The 23,207-nt window shown below is 40.4% G+C and overlaps 1 protein-coding gene across 3 annotated transcripts in view; it reads right to left on the bottom strand.

The window, feature by feature from the left end:
- The window catches only part of ARHGAP6 (Rho GTPase activating protein 6), a 476,412-nt gene that overhangs the window by 20,098 nt on the left and 433,107 nt on the right, over nucleotides 1-23,207 (bottom strand). For all 3 annotated transcript variants that reach the window (XM_057718706.1, XM_057718707.1, XM_057718708.1), the window contains exons 6-9: nucleotides 21,530-21,585; nucleotides 18,897-19,047; nucleotides 17,735-17,883; nucleotides 9,592-9,771 (exon numbers count right to left, since the gene is read on the bottom strand). In XM_057718706.1, the coding sequence (XP_057574689.1) occupies nucleotides 9,592-9,771; nucleotides 17,735-17,883; nucleotides 18,897-19,047; nucleotides 21,530-21,585 (536 nt within the window). The remainder of the gene's footprint in view (nucleotides 1-9,591; nucleotides 9,772-17,734; nucleotides 17,884-18,896; nucleotides 19,048-21,529; nucleotides 21,586-23,207) is intronic.

Below are 23,207 nucleotides of genomic sequence, written 5' to 3'. Positions count from 1 at the left end.
CTGGGCTGAACATAGAAATGTGGGGGACACATATAGATGGTATTTAAAGCTCTGTGACCAAATGCAATGGCCTGCGAATGAGAATGGAAGAAGAGAAGGGGCAGGACTTTTAGGTCCAGGCTGAGAGCTTCTGTTCTCTTACTTTATTGAATACATTAAATAAATAAAAAGACTGATCTCTTTTACAAACAGCATGACCCAACAGATATGCATGATTACATCAGTTTTTCCAAAAGTAATATTCAAATGGTGCAAATGAGAAGAGATAGAGAACACACTAAAAAAAAATGAACAGCAAAAACTACTATAGGCCAAAAATGTATACAATGAATTTCTTTTAAAAAAAGAAACTTTCATGAGCAAATTAGGAAAACTATTTGTATTTTTGCCCAGGTAGTTTAATTTAAAATTTCCTATGCTTGGACATATAATAAAAATTTTTGCTCCAAGCACCAATCCATTCCCAGTAAGAATAAACACTGGAGGGCATGGCCTTCAGAGTGGTACAAACATCACAGTATTAGTTCTCTGAGAGTATATGGTGTGTCTAATGATAAATTATCAGCTAGGATACATTATTAGAATAGGTTACAGGAAGGATCATTATTTGAAAATAACCTGCCATCAATTTTTGCAGAAATTTTGTAATTTCTGCAATTCAGAGTTTTTACTCATTCAGCCAGGCTTTCTTCCCAACCAATCATAATTACTGAGGTTTATTTTCTGTAGCATATGTGATCTTTACTTGGCAACAAATGCAAATAGAAAGGGTCAGTTTCTTTTTAAAAGACTAGTGATACCCTTTTGGGTTGGAGACACTATTTACAAATAAGTGAAAAAATATGGCTTAAAAATGTGTATCCATGTATTGCAGGAAGGGTATATAATATTTTCTATGTATTATGCAAGACTGACTACAGCATACATAATCCATTATTTCAATTAACTTGTTTACAGCCCATCTTGTTACAAAATGATTTAAGGCAGCTTCCAAAATTCATAGGATAAAAGCACATTTAAAAAAAAAAATAAAGGAATAGTTCAGAAAATTGAAGCCAGTGTGAAAATGAAGGTAGAGAATTTGAAACAATGCCTGGAACTGACTTTTAATATTCATACAACAGTATCCAGTGCTGTTTTCCCAATAATTCCTCTCATCTTTGTCCACATTTGCACATTTCATTTCCTATTATTTAATAACAATTTCAAACTACTGGCTCAGTTCAATTGGATGAGCATTCATTTTCTATTAATTTAGATACTTAATAGAGAAACCAAAGTCAAGGGAATGAGCTGAAGAGAAACAGCAGCTTACAGTAAGTAAGAAGAAATATCCAGGCAGACCACTCACATATGCATTCCTTTTCCATAATTAGGATGCTGTCGAAAGACTATCTGACCAGGAATGATAGCTCCTGAGGTCCAGTTTTGGTTCTGCTGCTTTAATTAATATAAACTTGGACAAAACAACCATCTTCTTTAGGATTCTGTTCCTACCTCTGAAAATCCAGGCATATCCTATCTGTCCTCTTTGCCTTTATGGAGATGTTATGGGGATCAAAAGGGCTAACAAATTTGAAAGTACCCGACCAGTTGCAAAGAACTTTAGAATACAAGATTTTATTGGAAACAGACAAAATAATAAGTTAAACACTTAAAAGAAAAAAATAAAAGCAGATAACTTGGAGATGGTCAATATTTGCTCTGAGATTTCTTTCTTGACAAACAGCCATCAATTTCCACCTCCTATCCTGTGTGCTTGCAAAGAAATATCACTCTCCTCTTTTGCCTAACACTTCTGGTGGGTAACTAAGTTATGCGATTTCCTCTTGATATGTCTCCATTCTTAACTGCCCCTTGATTTCTAGAGTTACAGTATATGACCTCTTGGCCCCTCAATTGCAATGGTCTTGAATCCAGACTCAGCATAGCTTCTCCCTTTTGGCTTTTTCTCCTCTGCCAGCCTTCAGCCTGGTCACATCATCAGAAGACAGGGATTATCTGACTTGACCACCTGGACCTCATAGAGGGTCCTAAGATTGCAGTTCCCTGTCAGCTGGCCTCCTTCATAGCTATGCCAAGATCATATGCACCAATCCTGTCCAAGGTACCCCGAGGGGCATCTTGTAGAAGCTTCTGGAAAAGGTTCTCCTCCATGTTGATAAGAGATGCAGGAGAGAATACCTCTCTCTTTGCGACTGGATGTGATAATGGCTGCAAGAGGTGCTAGAAATGACTGTGGTCTCTTGCAGCTAAAGATGGCGGACCAGAGAGAGCATAAGTGTGAGTGAGCTGATAAAATTGTGCCCCTAGACTTTTTATTATGTGAGATAATAAATCCTGATGTTTGCCACCCCCTTTAGTTGATTGTTCTCCACCTTGCAGTCGAAACTCCTACCTGTGTATCCACAACCTTTCACCCACTCACTGACTCACTCACTCAATTTTAAACTCTTCCAGAACACAGGCTACAGTGGTGCTTTCTATGTAATGGATGCTGAATAAATGTTGTTGGAATGATAATAATAAAAAATAACCCAGGATTATTGGTCTTCATGGTGCACACTGGTTATATTGCCTTTCTCTAGATGCTTCTCTCTACTTAATTTCCTTGCTACTCATTTCTAGAGTTGGAAAATAAATTTCCTTTCCCAACTGAGGATCACCAGAATTTTTCTAACAAGTTCTTAAACTACTGTTCCCATCAATACAGAAACTCTAAAAATGAAAAGTATGACTCAATAATCAAAACTTTTTTCTTTTGGGATTTTGTATATATAGCGAAATGGAAACTAAGGAGTAGGATCGTGAAAAATGCATTACTTTTTTAAATCAACCAATTCTGGACGTTTACATGAAGGAACTAAAGCCATCCCAAAGGGCTTCTTCCCTTACAATCTATTGTTTCAAATCAAAATCTCAACTGGGTTTTAGTCAACTATTTAGTAACTGTAGATATTCTCTAAGGGCACCATTTATGGTTGGGTTTATCTGGAGACTCAACTCCTTAGATTTTCACATGTTCCTTCAAAGGATAATGCTATTTCAAAAATCAAAAGAACTTTGGACTCTCCTGCTTTAGAGAAAAAAATGTAAACACTGCACATATGAAGGAATAAAACTGTCACAATTAAAATCCACCCTATCAAATTAAAAATAAAACTTTGAATGACTGCCTGGCTATAACTGCTATGATGTAGTTTATTCCATAAACCACAGAGAGGGAAAAATGGTTTGAGTTTTCTACATTTACTAAGTCACCGTAACAAACCATTAAGGGCATCTAAAAGAGCCATTCCCAGGACCCAATCCTACCGTACTATACTTGCTGCTAGGTGTTTCACACCAATCCACCACTTGGCACTGAACCAAGAAGGATGCTTTGCATTTAAAACTCTAACACTCCCCAGGAGAAGTAAATGTCACTGGCAGTGATGGTGACATTTTTTTTCTAAGCTAACAAACACTGAAAGAAATCACTTTGGCTGTTTATGAGCAAAAGTTCAAACATGGGCAGACTCAGCCTAGAACTTTTGTGTAGCTCTGGTGTGTAGGATGGCTTAGTATTATGTAAGGAGGTCTCGGTGCATTTAAAGAGTCAGAATGCATTAAGTTCAAGAAATTTTTCTCATGTGTCTGACACGTGCCAGGCAGCATTTTTGGCAATTGGGTCACAGTAGTGAACAAATACAGTTGGAGAGCCCAGGACTCACAGAGCTGTGATAGGGGATGAGTTGAGGAAGATGAAGAGCAAGGAGCACAGTCTTTGCTCCATGGCAACAAGTTAAAGGAAGTGGAAACAGCTCAGGTGTCATACACTTCTGCTGCTCTCCACCTGAGTGTGTCACCAACAGTACATGCACTCTGTCACTGCAGACAGGGACAAGGTGAGCAGCCCCCGGCAGGAACACACACTGGCTCTTGCAGCCATCTGCTGGCCTGGACATCGAGTGGGCTGGTGTTATGATCAGTCCAGAGGGATTAATGCTGTTGAAGATCCTCTTTCCTTCCCATTTTTCAAACTGGCTAAAATATTCTCCCCTGCCCACCCCCGGCCAAATGCATTCCTTATCTGAGACGTCACAGTAAAGCACCTCATCTTTTGTGTGGGGAGGCATCACGCTGTAGAAATTATTCACCAAGTTGCTGCATCACTTGGGCAAACGATCTTGCCTTGCTCCTCATGAAATGGTGGTGCAATTTAGAACACGCCGATGATGTACATAATGACTAGCCTGACCCTTGGCACACAAACAGTGGTTATTTTAAAAACAGTGGTTATGTAAAAAGGGAAATGGAAATCACATATAATTATCTGCATGTGTTGATAGGGGGGTGGTCTCTTGTTTGATGACCTGGATTATTGCTTGACTCCTTTTGACTTGGCATGCGAAAAAAGTTTTAAGAAGATGTAATTTGTGCCGGGAAAGAAGAGAACACAGAGCAAAGCTTGGCTTCTGAGCTTGGAATCCTCTTCACAGCCTCTGACCCTTGCTCCCAGAAGTTCTCATTTGAAATTTCCCACGTGCGCTATGCTGATCCCCAGCTCAGGCTGACCAATCAGCAGGGTGGGAACGCGCTGGAGTTCCCACGTCTCCACTGCGCTCGGCACTTTCCATCAGCCCACAAGGGCGGTGCCTTCTCCTCTTTCCCTCTCTCCAAAAAAGAAGCCCTCATAGTATCAGCCCTGAGACTGAGCTGACTCTTTTCTCCACTCTGCTCTGAAGCTCTTATTAGTTCCAAGAGCCACGATGAATTTTCTCTGGCATTCCTGACATCAATTACAGAAGCCACAACTTTCAGAACAATTAATGTGTTCATGATTGAGTCGGTGAATGCTTTCTGCCTCAGAGATAACACTGAACATTTCTAGATACGCATGATTCTTCTATTTCCAGCGTTCCCAGAGAGAGCATCATTTTATGTTTTCCAATTTCTAGATGGTTATTGATATCAGAAATCGAGGGTTATGATTTGAAGGTTGGGGAATCTAAGGAGTATTGGCACTGAACCAAAAACAAACAAACAACAAAAATGCACTTCTTTCTAGCAATACATTATTGCAGTGTTTTTTTAACAAATAATTACTGAGCACTCATTTTCTGCCAAGTACTTTCTAGGTGCTATAGATATCAGTGAATAAAACAAACAAAAATCCCTGCCTTCATAAAATTCGTATTCTATTAGGTTTCAACAAGCATAATAAATAAATATACAGTGAGTTGAAGGTGATAAGTGCTATAGCTAAACGAAAGGACTAGGAGTATATAAATGTGGGAGCAGGTCACAGTGTTGCACAGCATGGTGGGGGTGGACTTCACTGCAAAGGTGACACCTGGAGGTGCTCTGATAGGGCAGGCACTTGATCAATTTCATATAATAATAGCAGTGATCTCTCTCTCTTTTTTTGAGTGCCTAGCATACAGGAATGGTCTTGTCCTAAGTACCTTAAGATGTCATTTCTAATTCTCAAAATAATCCTGTAAAGCTTCATCTCGTTTGTTTGTTTGTTTGTTTTTTCCAACAAAAAAATGAAGACTTAGGGAAGGTAAGCATAGGACCAAGATCACATAGCAAATACATGGGCTGAGCAGAGATTTGAATTCTGGGAGCAGATTCCAAAGCTCACTGTCTTCCCACCATCTTGGGAGTTTCCCAAGATGTGGTTTTCCCAAGGTGTGGTTAGGAAACTATCAGAATGCCCTGGAGGTGCTCATTAGAAAGTGCACAATTCTGGGCCCCATCTCAGTGCTACTCAGTTTGTTTGATTCTCTGGAGTGCAGCCCAGGAATCTGAATGTCTGACAAAGTTTTCTTGTGACTGCTGCATGTTCAAGCTGGAGAACCATGACGACAATCTCCTGCCTTGGCCTTTTGCTAGAGTGGTCATGATGGCTGTTATTATGACCTCTTTCCAGCTCCAGGATTTCTAACTCAGTGCCTGAAAAGCAAACAACCGGTAAAAAGATTGTCCTAGCCACACTCTCGAACTGTGCGTCAGCCTCTAAATCTGGGTGTCTCTTCTGTATTATGGGACAAAGCCAGGTTCTTTTCTGCCCTTCCCCATTAACTCAGATACTGGCCACTTGGGAGAGGCAGTCTCAACATGAGGAAATGAAGGACACTGTAATGCTCAGAACAAGCTTTGGGTCCCTGCCAGGTCTCTGTGGGTTTTTATATCCCTTCCATCAGTTCTTCTGTGGAATTGCTGCCTCCAGGGTGTATTCTGCCTTCAAGGATAAACTCACAGCCACCTTTTCTAACAGGTCTTCCTTTCTGATGCCAATGGGAAGCGATGCCTTCCTCTCTGAGCTCGTAAACCCTTCCCAGGACTGTGAAACAGCACAATTGCTAACCACCTTTAACCATCAGGTCCTGTCTAGCTTCATTCTTCCTTGTTTGGAATTATTGCGCTAATTCTGAAAGCTTCTTAAAACAAAACAAAACAAAATGAAACCGCTATATACATGATTAAATTTTTGTCCATCCACACAGACCAGCTTTGCCAACCAGCCACCAGCTTTGGTATAACAAGCTAGATACTGAAATGCCAATGTGCCAAAAGAATCTACAAAGTGATGAGATTAATTTTAAAAAGAGGTGAGGGAATATGGGGATATGTGTATAAATACAGCTGATTGACTTTGGTGTACCCCAAAAACTGGTACAAGAGTGTAAAGCAATTATATTCCAATAAACAGCTTTAAAAAATAAAAAATAAATAAAAAATAAAAATAAAAAAGAGGTGAAGCTAGGGCTACAGCACAGAACCATGCAGATTTTAGAACAAGAAGGGATCTTGGTTATTATTTATTCTAACCTAGTCCTTTGATAACTAAAGAAATGGAAATCTAAGAAGATGAGATGGTATAGCTAATGTAGAGTAAAGATAGGACAGTTTTCTGGTTCCAGAGCCAGTGTTCTTTTTACCAATGCAGGCTTGGGATCTTTGTCCTACCTCTCCTCCTACTTCATTGTCCCTTTTCTCAATATATAATTCTCATAATCTGTCTAAGGAGATCACGAATGCTTATGTCAATGGTTAACTTACTCTGAGAAAGGTATCCTTGATTCCTCCATGCCCAAACCTTTTCATAAGTATCAGCAGTAAGGATTAGTAACATGGAAATCATACATCACAGAGCTACCATTGAGTCATTCACTAACTCAATCAATATTTCTTGTGTTTCTACCATGTACCAGGCATAGGGGTACTACGGTAAAGAAAGTAGCTGGAAATGAGCAAAAATTCATCCTGTCAGGGAGGTTACATTCTAATGGGGAAACACAAGCAAAAGAAATTAGTAAGACCCTTATTGGTAATGGTAAGTGCTAAGAAGAAAAGGCAGGGAAAGGGAATAGGAGGTGAGGATGTGTGTGCACGGTGGTGGGGGGAGGGTGCATTTTAGGCAAAGTGGCCAGGGAAGGCCTCGTTGAGAAGTAGAGATCACAACTGGGGAACATAAACATGAGGTACTACCCAAGAGAATCTCGATATCAGTCTCTACAGGGAATGGCAAACAAAGAGCAGACTTGGAAAACGTTGGAAAAGATGGAATATTGATGTTCTTCTGCTATTCTTAATAATCCAGGCCGCAGGAAACGGAAGGAGAGGAAAGGCACAACTAAAATGGCGGCAACTGGACTTTCAAGGGGGCCAGGAAGAGATTTGTTAGTATCTGAAGTGAAAAGAAATGCCCGATGGTTTGGTTTCATATAAAGAACTTTGCTTACAATACAGAATTTAGAGAATGGAATTAAGATTGACAAGAGGTGTTATTTTGTTTTTTAAAAAAATCTAGACAGCATGAAGTAATGCCAAGACTACTTGGCAAGATGATACATGACTTAAACCTTGATGAAAATGTTGAAAAATTCAGACATCTGATTCACCCAAATATGTAATTAATTATGAGGATTTTGGCTGAAGGGTAAAATTCATATAGAGTTCATGAAAATTTCCACTTTTTTTTTTGAGAGCTTACTGCATGCAACACATGGGCAGTGCCTCAGAAACTCAAAGAGGAGCAAGACACCATTCTACCTCAGTGAACTTTTCACTGTGCTAAATCCATTTTCACTTCCTCCTGGGCATTCAGCGGGAATACATTTCTCCACTTCCCTTGCAGTTAAGTATGGCTTATGGCTGAGTTCTGGCCAATGGGATTGGAATGGGCATGATGGATGTCCCTTCTAGGTTTGGCCATAAAATCCTAGGGGATTGAAGAGTCTCAAGATGCAAGGAGCTGGGGTCCCTAAATCACCACCTGGAATGCTGTCCGCTAAACATCTGGTTAAACATTATGTGAATAAGGTATTTATGTTGTGCTGAAGTACTGAGATTTGAGCCAACTTGCATTGCCGAACTAATGCAATCATTAATTAACACTTGCATAGGATTTTACAGTTTGCAGAATGCTGAAAATGATTCTGGGAACCACCCCAGAATAGGTCATATTTTAATTTTTTCCCATTTCACAAAAGCTGAAATTGATGCTTATTGAATAATGAATTACTTGGTCATGATCACAAAGGTGACATAGAGAGGGCAAATATTTGAAACTGCTGGCTCTCAAATGCACAAAAATAACTGATATAAGACAAGGATGGAAATCAATCTAATGCAAGACATTTGATAAATATAGACAAAATATTACGGAAATTCAAAAGAGGGAACTAGCACACTTGGTTGAAGAAGCCACAAAAGGCCTTAGTGGAATAGGTAAGATCTATGGTGAGCGTTTGCAAATTCAAAAGAGAAATGGGAAAAGAACCATGGAGAAAGTTCCTGTAAGTTTTGACATGCAATACGAGCGGTGAATAGACGCAGAAGAGAGTTGGCATTTGTTCTAATGATCCAAGGGAAGTTGGAGCAAGCAGTGCAGTTTTTTGAAGGAAAACAGGAACTGGTAATTCAATACAAATCCAAAAAGTATTTACTGAGTGCCGGCCAGATGGAGGGCCTTCCAAAAGTGTACAAAGAGACGAGATAAGAAGGGCACAGCCTGTGTTTTAAATGCGTCTGTAATCTACTAGGGGAAATAGTCATAAATGACTTCACCACAATGTCGAATAACGTAAACATCAATAGGAACAATAATAGGGTTCAAGGCACAGAGAAATGAAATGGCAAAGTGACACAAGAAGGACACAGGAGAGATAGGTAAGGCTTCATGCAGGGCACAAAATGTCCAGATTGACCTTGAAGGAGGTGCCATTGCTAAGGATGGTTATAAATACAGGAATTCACGAGGGCCACGTATAATTCCAAAAAGAAGAGTTTTATCAATTTTAGGGGCAAGGACCCTGCTACATAAATAATTAAATGATTCCAAAACATGACCTTTATTTAGGGGACAACAAAATGAAATTTATAATTTGGATATGTTTGTTTAAACGTGGAATCACAAACTTACAGTGACATCATAGGTATGTAAATTTTTATTCTTACTGAAACCACCTGGCTTCTAAAAAATGCAGTTAATGACCAGCACTATGGACCAGAAGGTGGTGTGCCTAAGTTTCATTATGCTGTCAAGAGGCAATCAAAAGGCAGTTGACTGAGATGTTCTGCCAAAGAAGGGCCACTTACCATGAACAGGGCTTCATAATTTTCAATCATCTTCTGCACCACAGCAATGATGGCTGTGCTCTCTTCAGCCCGGGCCGAGCTCTGGACCGAGAATTCTTTGTCTGACGACTTCTGTTTGTGCAGCAGGTTGGGTCCAAATATGGTGGCCAAGTTTAGAGATGTCATTTTGTTCCCAGTGACCTATAGAAGCAGAGAATACAAGGAATGTTGTGATTTTTGCTTCTCAAAATGCTGGTGGTTCAATAATCAATAGAATCTTTTTACTTCCTCTTTTTTTCTGCAAGTACTACATCATCTCTGTCAGAATCCGTGAAGAGTGTCACCATTTTCCTTTTGCTTCACATCTTGAATTGAAGCTCAGAGCTCAGTGGTCATCTCAACAGCATACTAAGTAAAATTTTATACCTCTGTTATTTTTGGGAAACTGGTACTATATAAGATTTCTATCCTATCTTGTCTTAAAAAATAGTGATGTCCATCCATCCAATTGACCATCTATCCACCCCTCTGTCTATCCCTTCATCCATCAATCCATCATCTCTCTATTAATGCATCCACTCAGTACCTACCATAGGCTAGGTGTTTTTCATGGATTCTAATTATTCTAAAGTTTTTCCAACAATGATCACAAACCAGTCCTTATGATAAAGGGTTCACATTCTAGAGGAGAAAGAAACATCAATTACAAGCATTGAGTACAAAGTATGAAACTATCAACTCTGGAGGCCCCAGGGATACTCCAAAGAGGTGGCAATATTTGTACAAAACCTTGAAGGAGCATAGAGTTTGCTGGGCTGAAAAGCAGAGGAGCTGGCGCAGGGGGCACCTTCACAGTGGTGACAATACCATATGTGAAGACAGAAACATGTAAAATACATCAAGCGCCCTCAGGAAGCTCAGGGTGGCAGAGGGTCCTGCAGGAAAGGCCAGAAAGGGCCAGGTGAAAGTCATTGCTACCTGTCCCCTGTGGGGCAAAATTGCTCCTGGTTGAGAATCAATGGTCAAGGCCAATTTTTATTTCTCTTTTTGAAATCAGTTGAAAACCTACAAGTGCCCAGAAAAGTATGGGGACCGTGGCTGCTTGGTGAGGATCCTTTGCCTGGAAAGATCTTCACAGCCTTCGAGAGGCAGCTGGATGCACAGCATACAATTCAAACACAGAATCAATTCCTGACTCACAGCTGAAACGAAACCTCCTGAGTCCCGACCTTGTCCTGCGGAGCCATGAGCTGGTGGCTGCCCAGCCCTGCGAAACCTGCACGGCACATGGGGTGCGTTATTTTTAGAAGGTGAGGCTGTTTTCGGGTTTGCTGCCAAGTGAAATGATTTCACGTGGTAAACACTGGGAATTTTCAAGAAAGTGCCCTTTATGTATGACAGTTCAATTACGGTTTTTGTTTCATTTCATTGATATAAAACTTGACAAGTTTTCATCTTATTTTTCTTTTCTCTTCCTGGAAGTTCATGGCTGAGGATAAAATCAAACATGTGCCATTTTCGAATTCACCCCTTTAGAACTCAGAGGCATTTGGAGTGCTTCCCCTTCCCCTCTTAAATGAATATCAGGGTTTTCTCATTTTTTAAAAAAACATGATCAAATGGAAGATTTTGTTTTCTTTGAAAAGAATGTTTAGTACAAGGACAATCCAGAACTGTTTCCGTTCTCCTTCTCCTGTTGCTATTCTGGGAATGCAATACAACCCCTCTGTAAAACTGCACAGAGTCCAGCTGCAGACCACGCTGCTGTGCTCTGTTAACACTTTTTTGTTTTGTTTTGTTTTTACTGTTTTTCTTTTAATTATTTTTTTAAACTGGAAAGGAGACTTGCTCACAGACGGCTACCACCCTTGCCCCCATGTTTCAGCATATCTATCTATCTATCTAACCATCTCACCTATCTAACTCATCTATCTAACCATCTCACCTATCTAACTCCTCTATCTGTCCCTCTCTCTCTCTCTCTCTCTCTCTCATCTATCTCTAAGACTGGGTAATACAATGTGCACTTGGGCTTGGTTCATTATTTGTCAACCAATGTTATGCTTCCAAATGTTATCAGGAAAACATTTCTCTCTACTAAGTAAGCATCCTAGATCATTTCAAAGCCGAATATGAATAGCTCATATTTATTGATATTAAAAGTTTAGCATGTAGGTGGCAGAGAGATAGAGTGGGAGTTTGGGACTAGCAGATGCAAACTATCATATAGAGAACAGATAAACAGCAAAGTCCTACTGTATAACACGAGGAACTATATTCAATATCCTGTGATAAATCATAATGGAAAAGAATATGAAAAAGAATTCATATATATATATATACATATATAACTGAATCACTTTGCTGTACAGCAGAAAGTAACACAACACTGTAAATCAGCTATACTTCGATAAAATTAAACATTTTTAAAAGTTTCACATGTCGAGTCACTGGGCTAGGGGCTTTCCACAGGCTGTTTCAATTGCCTCTCACTATATGCTTATGAAGCTGCTGCTGCTGTCATCCTTATTTTACAGACGAGGGAAGTGGTGCCCAGAGGCGGGCCCCAGGCAGCCCCCAGTCACTCACTCTTGCTGGCAGAGCCGGCATAGCAGGGATGTGGGAAACTGTCTCCAAAGCTGTGTCTGGACCAGGGTGAGGAGAGCAAAGCACTGGTCCTGCTACAGTTCCAAAGCCAAACTCCCACTTCCTAGAGGCATGTACCTCATCAAAGGCCAGTAACCCCAGTCCTGTGTTGGTGGTTCGTAACTTTTTTGCCTCATAGACTCTTTGAAGAACTGGAGGCTAACAATGAGGTATCACCTCACACCAGTCAGAATGGCCATCATCAAAACATCTAGAAACAATAAATGCTGGAGAGGGTGTGGAGAAAAGGGAGCCCTCCTGCACTGTTGGTGGGAATGTAAGATGGTACAGCCACTATGGAAAACAGTTTGGAGGTTCCTTAAAAAACTAAAAATGGAACTACCATATGACCCAGCAATCCCACTACTGGGCATATACCCAGACAAAACCATAATCTAAAAAGAAACATGTACCGTAATGTTCATTGCAGCACTATTTACAATAGCCAGGACATGGAAGCAACCTAAATGCCCATCAAGAGAGGAATGGATAAAGAAGATGTGGCACATATATACAATGGAATATTACTCAGCCATAAAGGAACAAAACTGAACTATAAGTAATGAGGTGGATAGACCTAGAGTCTGTCATACAGAGCGAAGTAAGCCAGAAAGAGAAAAACAAATACCATATGCTAACTCATATATATGGAATCTAAAAAAATGGTACTGATGAACCCACTGACAGGGCAAAAATAAAGATGCAGATGTAGAGAATGGACTTGAGGACACAGGACTGGGCAGGGGGGCAGGAGGGGGTGAAGGGGAGTCTGGGACAAAGTGAAAGAGTAGCACTGACATAGATACACTACCAAATGTAAAATAGATAGCTAGTGGGCAGTTGCTGTATAACAAAGGGAGATCAACTCGATGATGGGTGATGCTTTAGAGGGCCAGGACAGGGAGGGTGGCAGGGAGTCACGGGAGGGAGGAGATACGGGGATATGTGTATAAATATAGCTGATTCACTTTGGTGTACCTCAAAAACTGGTACAAGAGTGTAAAGCAATTATATTCCAATAAAGAGCTTAAAAAAAAAAAACTGGAGGCTAGCTATGGACTCTCGCACCAAAAAAAAAAAAAAAAAAAAAAAAGAGGATACATCCACACCACATATTCCATGCCATGCAGGGGGGTTCTTAGACAACCTGAAAAACCACTGCTCGAGAGGTTTCAATGATGTTCCTGCAATGTTCTTTCTAGAGGAAATGAAATCTTTCTTACATTTGGGAAATTTGCTTTTCCCCAAGGAGCAAAGCAAATAGCAAACTAAAAAAGTGAACCAAAACAAAACAAACACAAGATAGCAAAAACATTCAATAAAATACCACTATTTCCCCCCCAAAGGCACTCACTGACTTGTCAATAATTTTTCTCATGCCCTTCTTTTAGACATCTTTAAGATCCCATTAGTTAGTGATGCACTGAAGTTTAAGCACCTATTAGTAAAGAAATACTACATTCATTTCATAGAGGAGGAAGCTCACACCTTCCCCTACCCCAATTCTGTTTTCCTTCCTCTTCCTCTATTTTATAAAAACAAGGTCACGTAGCAAGGTGCTGGCAGAGCCTGGGTGAGCCTCCAAGCTCCTTGACACTCTGGTTCAGTTTTTTTCCTGTGGCAACCCATAATAATTACCCAACAGATAGGTAACACATCTATAACAAACTAACAAATAGGTAAGAGAAAGTTGAAAAATGCTTTGTTTCTTGACTATATTTTACAATTGGATTTTTGTCTCACTCCAATCTGCCCATTCTGAATTCTCTACCTGCTCATACTAAACCAACTTAAAAAATCATGAACAAAGAGCCTCTCTCTCTTTCCTCTCCCTCCCCTCTTGACTTCTACCAGAAGGGGTTTTCTGCTAATTCCCATCCCTATGCCATGCTTATGTGGTCTGCTTACTCAGTCCCTACATACCCTTTGATATACAGTTTAAATTCAATCTCCTTCGTAAAGCCATTCCTAAATTCTCTGCTCCCTGTTCATCATTTCTTCTCTGAAGTTCCGCAGTGACTCTGCATTGCGTTCTCTAATTCTGTATTTGCCTTGTGTTTTTACTCCCTCTACCTCCTTGATGCCACAGCCTCCCGGAAACAGTAATTAGAAAATTCCTGAACAATGCTCACTGGTTTAGAGGAACACAGAGTAGGTGCTCAGAACATACATGATTCAAATACCAAGGTCATTCTTACATGGAAACGTGTATACTGTGAATTGCTGTTTTCCATATTGCTATGCCTACAAAACCATCCTAACTCATTCTCTTCCTGTCTCTAACCAATCTAAAACACGGATTACATCACCTTCGTCGAATCCTTCCAAAGATTCATCGCTTAAAAGAATCAACCACCTACCCCTGACAAAGGCATTCAGTACTCTGGGAACATAGCCCAATTTCCCCTCAGACCTCATCAGTACTTTCCCACACTTCAGCCTTAACTCTAGTCCAAGATGGCTGTGTGGGCTACTTGTTTTCCTGTAACTTCTAACCATTTCACGGAAGCCATGCTCTCCTCTTATTTCCTCTGTTGCTTTGATTTTTGGTCACTAGTCCTTCATTTTGATTCAAGGTTTAGGTCAAGAGTGTCTAGAAACCCTTGTCATCTCTTGCTTCCCATACAACTTTGCTGTTACCACAATATTTTTATATTCCTTGTGATAAACTAGATTTCTCAATGACTGTGTAGTACCAGTTGAAGAAATTTTATCTCCAAAGTTCAGGTAAGGAAACCCAGGTTTAGGAAGGTTACTAGATTTGTTCAATAACACATGATCAATCAGTTACGAAGCTACCAAGTGTTCCCAACCAGGGGTGATTTTGAGCTCCCCCTCCTTCCTGGGGCAACCTGGCCATGTTTAGAGACACTTCAGCTGTCACAACTGGGCCAGCATCATGGGTGGGGAGAGCTGCTACTGGCGTCAAGTGAGTAGAGGCTAGGGATGCTGCTAAGCATCCCACAATGCACAGGGCAGCCCCCACAACACAGAATTACCTGGTCCCCAGGGTCAATCATATGGAGGCTGGGAAACTGTGAGCTAGATCCCCAGCAGAGTTTTTTTTCTTCTGCTTGCTCTTCTATATTTCTGTTCTCCATAAGTTAGACTGGTTTGGGTTTGAGGCACAGCTGGAACTTTCCTAGTCAAGGGACTGAACTGACCACTAGCCAATATGACATCTCTGTGTTAATTAGAAAAAGGACCCCTTCCTCAAGATATTTTACTGCCACCTGCTTAGGGTATTGTCCTAATATCTCTGCAAATCTGCAATGATTATGGGGGACATGGCGTGTTGCCCAGAGTCATGAATGCACAAATGCACACCTTGGACAACCGGAAGTGAGGCTCCCTGGGGAACACTGGTAAGTTACTTAACCCTCCAGCCCTCAGTTTCCACCTCTGAAACACAGAGACAATGCTCTCTCTCTTGCTCAATGGAGGATTAGCTCTAATATATGTATACAGCTCCGAGCACACAGCCAGCACATGGTAGGAGATACATAAATGGCAGCTAGCATTCCAGCATGCTAAGTTCCACTGGTACCTATCCAAGAACAGTGTCTTCTCTCTGCCATAGGCAATGCGGTCTTGTTCAGCATTTGGATTGAAAGAATGTTCACAGATGATTTTAAAAAGGCATGAGTGAGTTCAACTGGACATTTTGCTTTCTTCAATGCCTTCTTAATCACCTAAGACCCAACTTTCTTCTCACATGGTACTTAAGAAACGTCAGAGAGGCAATTGACATACCTAGGAACCCAGACAGGGCTCTGCCCTAACCCAATGATTAGGCAGATGATTCTACAGCTTCTCTTATATCTATAGTCAATAAAGGCTGACACCCAGACAGGTAATATGACTACTTAACAATTATGAGAATTACGGTAAATCCACTGAAGAGCTGTGTCTGCTGAAATCAGGTGGCAGTGCCACATGATGAAACCTGAAGCCAGCAGAGGTTTCACGAATAGCTGCTATAGAGATAAATGGATAACTCAGGAAAGTTCCATTCTCACACTGGTAGGGAGGATGAGGATAAGAAAGGCAAAATTGCCTTCCTGAAAAACAAATACATATGACCATGGCCTTTGGGAAAGAAATTTGACAAACACAAAAATGAATCCACAACACAGCTGCGTTCTGCTTAACAAGATTTAAAATGAAAGCTCCTGGGCTAAGTAAGTTTGGAATGCATTTGGCTCCTTCTTGTTGATTTACAATGCATGTTAACATATTAAAGGGTCTGAGGTCTCCTGGGGAATCTAAGGTCAAGGAGAAGCATGACTGCATGGTTTCAAAAAAGGAAAACAGGTCTCTTGTTAAGGTGAAGATTAAATAGGTTGCTTGCTAATAGGTCACTTAAAATTGAGGCCAGCATCTCCTTTGTCCAAGGGAGAAACTGGAAAACATCTTGAAGTACATAAGTATGACCAAAGAGAAGCAGAGCCCAAGACCTCAGATGGGGGCCCAAGTCCAACAAGAACATCCCAAAAGGGTGCAGAGGACTGTGCAAAACGTGTCTTTGGCAGTTGACACCATGTGACATTGAGATGCATGGCAATGGTCACTAGATCTGACTTTTTAGTTCTCTCTCCACCCTCCACTGCATTGAGCCAGTCCCTATTTGGGGGGAAGGGTTGAAGGAGTGAAAGGACCCCTAAAAAGGAAGATCCTAGACTTCTAGCCATAGGGCACATGGGTGCTCCAGAATGAATTGGAAGAATGAAGAGGTGACATCCTATTTGGGCTTCAGGTTAAAGAAGCAGATCAAATGAGTTACAAAGACAGCCGTCTCCCCCCACCTCCGTTACTCCATTGTTTTCATGCTTGTAAGCACCTCTGTAGCTCATTGTTCGTCTCCTCTACACAAATGGAAATTCAGGCTCTTGAGTAAAGCATCATTGTGGAAAATGACAGCCTCATTTGGAAGCATCCTTGAAACATACAAGGAGGTTAATGGCCTATGCACTCTTAGGAACTATGCCTCTAGAGGAAAAAAAACCCCAAACCCTGCATTAGTTCTCTGCCTATGTAGACACACAGGCCAGGAAAGGGAGACTTCATTTTCTCCAGGTGAAACATCTGACCAAATTGGTAACTCTCTGCCTCCCCCCACCCCGCCTTTTTTTTTTTAAAAAAGAAATGAAGTATAGTTCATTTACAATATTGTGTTAGTTTCAGCTGTATAGCATAGTGATTCAGTATTTTTACAGATTATACTCCATTATAGGTTATCACAAGATAATGGGTATAATTCCCTGTGCTATATGCTATATCCTTGTTACTTACCTACTTTACATATAGTAGTCTGTATCTGTTAATCCCAGTATCCTAATTCATCCCTCCCCCCTGCCCTCTCCCCTTAGTGAACCACACGTTTGCTCTCCATGTCTGTGAGCCTGTTTCTGTTTTGCAGATATGTCCATTTGTATGATGTTTTAGCTCTCCCTTTTAAAACAGGAAAAAGGAAGCAGCAAAGCATCTGTCGCAGCGGGGGGTGGGGGGAGGGTCGCACCTCTTGCCCGTCTTTGCTGACGTTGTCCTCTGCATGCCTGGCCACGGTGGAGAGGAACTGCAGCAGGCGGTGGAGCGTGTCGCAGTTGCAGGGAGGTAGAAGGTAGATGAGGAGCTGCAAGGTGCCCAGCTGTTCCTCCGGCTCCAACACTAAGCAAGGCAAAAAGAGGCGTTCTAAGTAAGTCAAAGAGGGAAGTCACGCCCTTCAGGCTCAACTGTCTTCAGAAAGGGATTAACAAGGCAAGTTCTTCCTTCATCCACTCTCCCATTGGTTTAGCAATTTAACAGTAAGGCTCTATGAGCGACAGAAAGATAAATTCGACCTGGGGAAATGTAACATCCAGAGAAATCCTTATAATCCAGGTTAGAAAGGTAACTTCCTTTCCCTTACTTTCGTCTCCCTCCTTCCCCAGGTGTAAATCATCACATACTTTATGGGTCAAAGTCTTTCGTGGTTGGTAACTATGTGCTAACAATAACTGAGAATCTGTGAATCTTCTTAAATGTGAGTTTATAACACATTTGAGGCCCTTGTCTGTTGAGCAGTATATAAGAGGTAGACTTTTTGTTGGCAATAACCAAGACACGGCACAATGTCAGTGTCTTCTCTCTCTTTGGTGATGCTATCTCAGCTGCCGCATGGGGGAAGAAGTACATGGAGGCTGACACAGTGCTGGCCTGTTCCTCCTCCCCCTCGCTGTCCCTTTCTCCTCTGCAGGGTCTGTGTCTCTAGCCCGGAAACAGCCACATTTCAAGTCCCGGCACTGGGCAATGCCATCCTGCTTTCCCTAGAATGTTTCCTGCCCCCCTTTCTCACTCTGGGTTCCAGAAACGCAAACTCATTTTTAGGCACAGACTCAATGTGAACTCTATTACTCCAAAGCATCAGTTTATAGCACTTTCTACCATCCAACAGTCGTTCGAAGGCATCCCAAATTTTTCTTGGCTACTTCCATTTGTTTTATTGCAACTTTCTTCTTGATAATTCTCCCCAGGGCAAATCTCAGAAAATTCCCCAAATAGCCCTTTCATTAGAGACCCATAAATAAAGGCAAAAACAAAACAAAACACGCTATTGGGAAACACATGCATAAGGTTTTGATGAGTGAGTGGGGCACCCAGTAACCCAGGAACACAGTCCTGCAAAGGGCTGGATTACGCACACAGAGTATTGATGAAAGCTGTGTACAGCTCCCTGGTAAGAAGGGGGTCCGGCATGTCCCTCAGGAACTCCTTCAACAAGGCAGCCACATCGTGAACACTGTGCTCCTCCTCCAGGGACACATCAACCCCACGGTCAAATTCCTCACGTAACTGGAAAAACAATGGTTCAAGTGGCAGTCTCAGAACACCATACCTCAACGTTCAGTGCCCAGAAAAAGAAGTGCTGTGACACACAGCATCTGGTATTAAGTTTACCCAGACCCCAAGAAGGAGAAGCAAACAACATGTCACCTTGATCTACAGAGTCTATGCAAACCCAGCCATGAATATATATGTATTTGAAATGCATTATTAAATAAAAGTATCTGTAGGTTTACTGTTAATGATGCAAGCAGAAGCGCTTGATAACGACATCCAGAAGGTGGAGAGGAAGAGCTAAGGGGTTAGGTCAACTCTGACTGTGGGAGGGAGGAATTTATCTATTATACAGCAGTTTTGCATGTCAGCAAATTTACCATGTTGGAATTTTGACATTTTCCGGAAGTACTCGACAAGAAAGCAAAGAGATCTTTCTGCAAACAATGAAATTAAAAACCCTGATAGACGATTTGCGACTAAGCCTTGAAAGATGACAGAGTAAATAAAATCTGCCTTAGATTCATCAAAGTAGGCTTATTAACATTTTCCAGGCAGATTCCCTGCCTTCATCATTAAACTCAGTCCTTCAGCGTTTATAACAGTAGGAAAACACAATAGCAAGAAGGGAGTTATAACTCTACACCCTACTTTCATCTCGGACAGCTCAACTTCCCTTAGGTATTGTTCTCTGCTGTTAAAATAATTTTGTGAGTTCATGAATCTGCTCTAGGCAATAAACTTCGGTAAGCGTTCATTTGCTCTGTCACTCATTCATTCATTCATCCAACAAAGATGTACTGCACACTGCCTGTGTAGCCGGCCTTGTTATAGGGCCTCAAAATAGGGTCATGAGTAAAGAACGTGATAAACTGGTAATCCCACCAATGATTAATCAGCTCCTAATACTGTGACAACTGTTCTCCAGAAAAAGTATAGGATGCTAATAAGTGATATAACAAGATCAAATGGTGAGTTAGAGCATATTTAAAACTTAAAATCTAACCACTAATTATATATATATATATATATATATATATATATATATATATATTCTCAAATGTGAGAATCCTTAAGTAAATCTCCATGCAAAGTTTTTCCCTTTGGTGGATCCAAACATAACTGAGGAATAATTTCTGTCACTAGCCACTTCACCACCTGATGAGAATACCCATTACTGTCCCAAATCGCTCATCAATTTCAGGCAACTCATCCTGAGTGTGCATCGGGCAGCCAGGACGAAGAAGCCTTCCATCGGCATCACTCCTAATCGTGATCATCCAAACACACCATGTTTTTTTTTCTGAGTGCGTACATAACACACACACACACTCAGAAAGAATGGATCATGGAAAGAGCTTGGTCTAAACTGTGTGATCCTGAATTAAATTTCTTAATCTCTCTAAGCCTCAGAAGAAGTGGGTGTAAGGGGCTTGTCTCCCAGATGGTGGGTGGACTCAATGAGATAACACTGATGAAAATATTCTGCAATTCTGCACAGGTGAGAAGCCCAAGAAATGCTATTATTATGCTATCTCTCTTCCTGCTAGTCCTATTGTGAAATGTTAAATGTTGTTCAATAGTCTCTTTTGTGACTATTACAAAGAAAACCAACCAACCAACCAAACAGAAAACATACTTCTTTTGAAAACCCCTTTTGTCTTGACAAAAAAAAGACATATGAGGAGGCATTTATTTTAGTTTCAATAATATGAACAAATATCGTTTCTTCAGCTTCATCCAGCTAAAAATTATTTTCATTTGGCTTCATTTTTGAATTGCTGGGTTCCTTACTTCTTTCTGTTGGAACCAACAGAGGGAAAATAACATTTTAATTTTCTTTTAGCCAACAAATGAATTCTTTTCTCAAAGGATGGTTTGCCTTTTATGAGGCTGTCATGAACACAGATACCTGCCTGATTATAGGAATCTATTCCCGAAGCTCTAATATCAAACTTCTTTTGCAAGAACGCTGCAAAGTACAGAAGGAAACTGAGAGGTACAGTCCCCACATGGAAAACAAATTGGGGAATCAATGGTTCCCTGGAAAAGTAATACAAATTATTCATTTCTGAGAAAGCTATAAACAGAGCATTTTAAAAGAAGAGATATTAATAGCATTACTCATATTGCATTTTAGTAAAAACAGGCGCTATATAATTGTTTTCTATTTATTATCACTTACTAATCAGGTACTCTCTGAATCGCCTACATTTACAGTGTCAATAAGATGTTTATAAATTAGTTTTGTTTGGCTGTACATGCTGTGGGCACGTCCAGATGTTTTGCTTTCAGTTGTGCGATCCTAACTCTTTCACAACTTTTCTGAGCTTCAGAGCTGTTGCCTTTTACTTCTTGGGATTCAATTATACTATAATCGGTAGGAGGATACAGAAAAGATATTCAGAAATGAATTTGCATAAGCCTGAACTTTACACGAGGTAATTCAACTAAAAGTCAAGTGAAACGTACAGTATAATCTTCACTTTTCACTTACTTGTCTCACTCTTTTTTTTGAGCTTCCAACTCGGAATATCCCCACTGTCTGGAGGCCTGCAAATAAGCAAACAAAATCATCAGTCCTGTTTTATGGCTTGAAACTGGAGGAAATCAAGATAGATATAAAACAGAATGCCAGCACCACGCTGCAACATGCAGTGCAACAGTAACTTGGCAGTGTGCACTAATGCTTATTTATCCTGCACGAGATTCACCAGGTACCTAGAGGTTAGCCCTGAAAGCACCAGGATCATTTTACGTTAAACGTTTCTGATGAAAAAAATTTCTTGTGGTATTGTGTATTTCCACACTTTCTCCATGTGAAAAAAAATAATGTAACATTTTCTTCATTATTCCAAATAAACATGAATTTTCCATGAATTGCCAGCCCTTTATCAATTTTAAAATAGACATTTCTTGTTTTACTGATCATAATTAAAACATGTACTTATTAAAGAAAATCTATAAGGTGCAGAAAAATGTAAAAAATAATATACTTTTAAAAATACCTGATGCAGAAGTAATGACTTAATATTTTGGTTTATTTCTATTCAGCCTTTTCTCCATGAAAAAGGAAAAAAAATATATGTATATATGGGCGGGGGATGCTGCTGTTTTCACTCAATATTATGCCACAAGAATTTTTATGCCAGTAAAAATTCTGTGTAAATGTCATTTAAAATGGATGCAAAATACTCTGTTGCATGAATGTGCCACAATTCACTTCATAGTCTCCTCTGAATGACAATACAGTTCCCCCCAACACCTATACACTTGTTTGCTACCATAACTAGCCCTATTAGGAACAACTCTGTACCTAGGTCTCAGTTTACATTTCTGATTCTCTTAAGGTCATGTCCTAGAAGTGGGATTATAGGGCCAATGCATAAAAAAGAGTTATCTAGCCTCGAATGTCGTGGTGCCAAGGTTAGGAAACCTTGTTCTAAAAAATTAGGTCTCTTGGACTTCCTAGGTGGCGCAGTGGTAAAGAATCCACCTGCCAATGCAGGGGACACGGGTTCGAGCCCTGCCCTGGGAAGATTCCATATGCCACGGAGCAACTAAGCCCGTGTGCCACACACACACACACACACACACACACAAAATAAAATAAATAAATAAAATTAAAAAAAATAAAAAATAAAAAATTAGGTCTCAAAAGAAACGAATAATCTATCGCAAATTAGAAATTTCAACAATAGTTCCTTAATATTATTAAATATGCAGTCAACCTTCACATAAGGTTCACAAACTGTGATAGGTTGGTGTGCCTTGTAGTCTCTTAATGTGTGTGTTTCTGCCTCTCTGTTTATATGTTTTCCTCGTAATTGGTTTGAAGAAATAACATTGATTTCCCACTGTAGATTTCCCCACTGTCTGGATGTAGATACTCTGTGGTGTCATCTGTATGTTCCTTTCTCCCTTTTTTTTCCTCTAAAGAGACAGAGCCAGAGTTTTCTCTGATTCGGGTTTGAATTTTGGGGCAAGAATACTTGACAAGAGGTATTATGCACTTCTTTTAAGTGGGCACAGAATGTCTGAATGGCTCTCCCTTTCCTATGCAAGCCATTAATCACTGCCACTGATGACCATCGTCTACACTTATGGTTTCATTGGTGGCTCATTTTCTCTTCATTTGGGATAATCAGTTATAAGGGTAATGTCAGATTGTAGCT

This window comes from Hippopotamus amphibius, chromosome X (genome assembly GCF_030028045.1).
Source record: "Hippopotamus amphibius kiboko isolate mHipAmp2 chromosome X, mHipAmp2.hap2, whole genome shotgun sequence".
In the NCBI taxonomy this organism is placed as follows: Eukaryota; Metazoa; Chordata; class Mammalia; order Artiodactyla; family Hippopotamidae; genus Hippopotamus; species Hippopotamus amphibius.
Note: the sequence above shows the minus strand (reverse complement) of the source record. Positions and strands in the feature narration are given on the sequence as shown.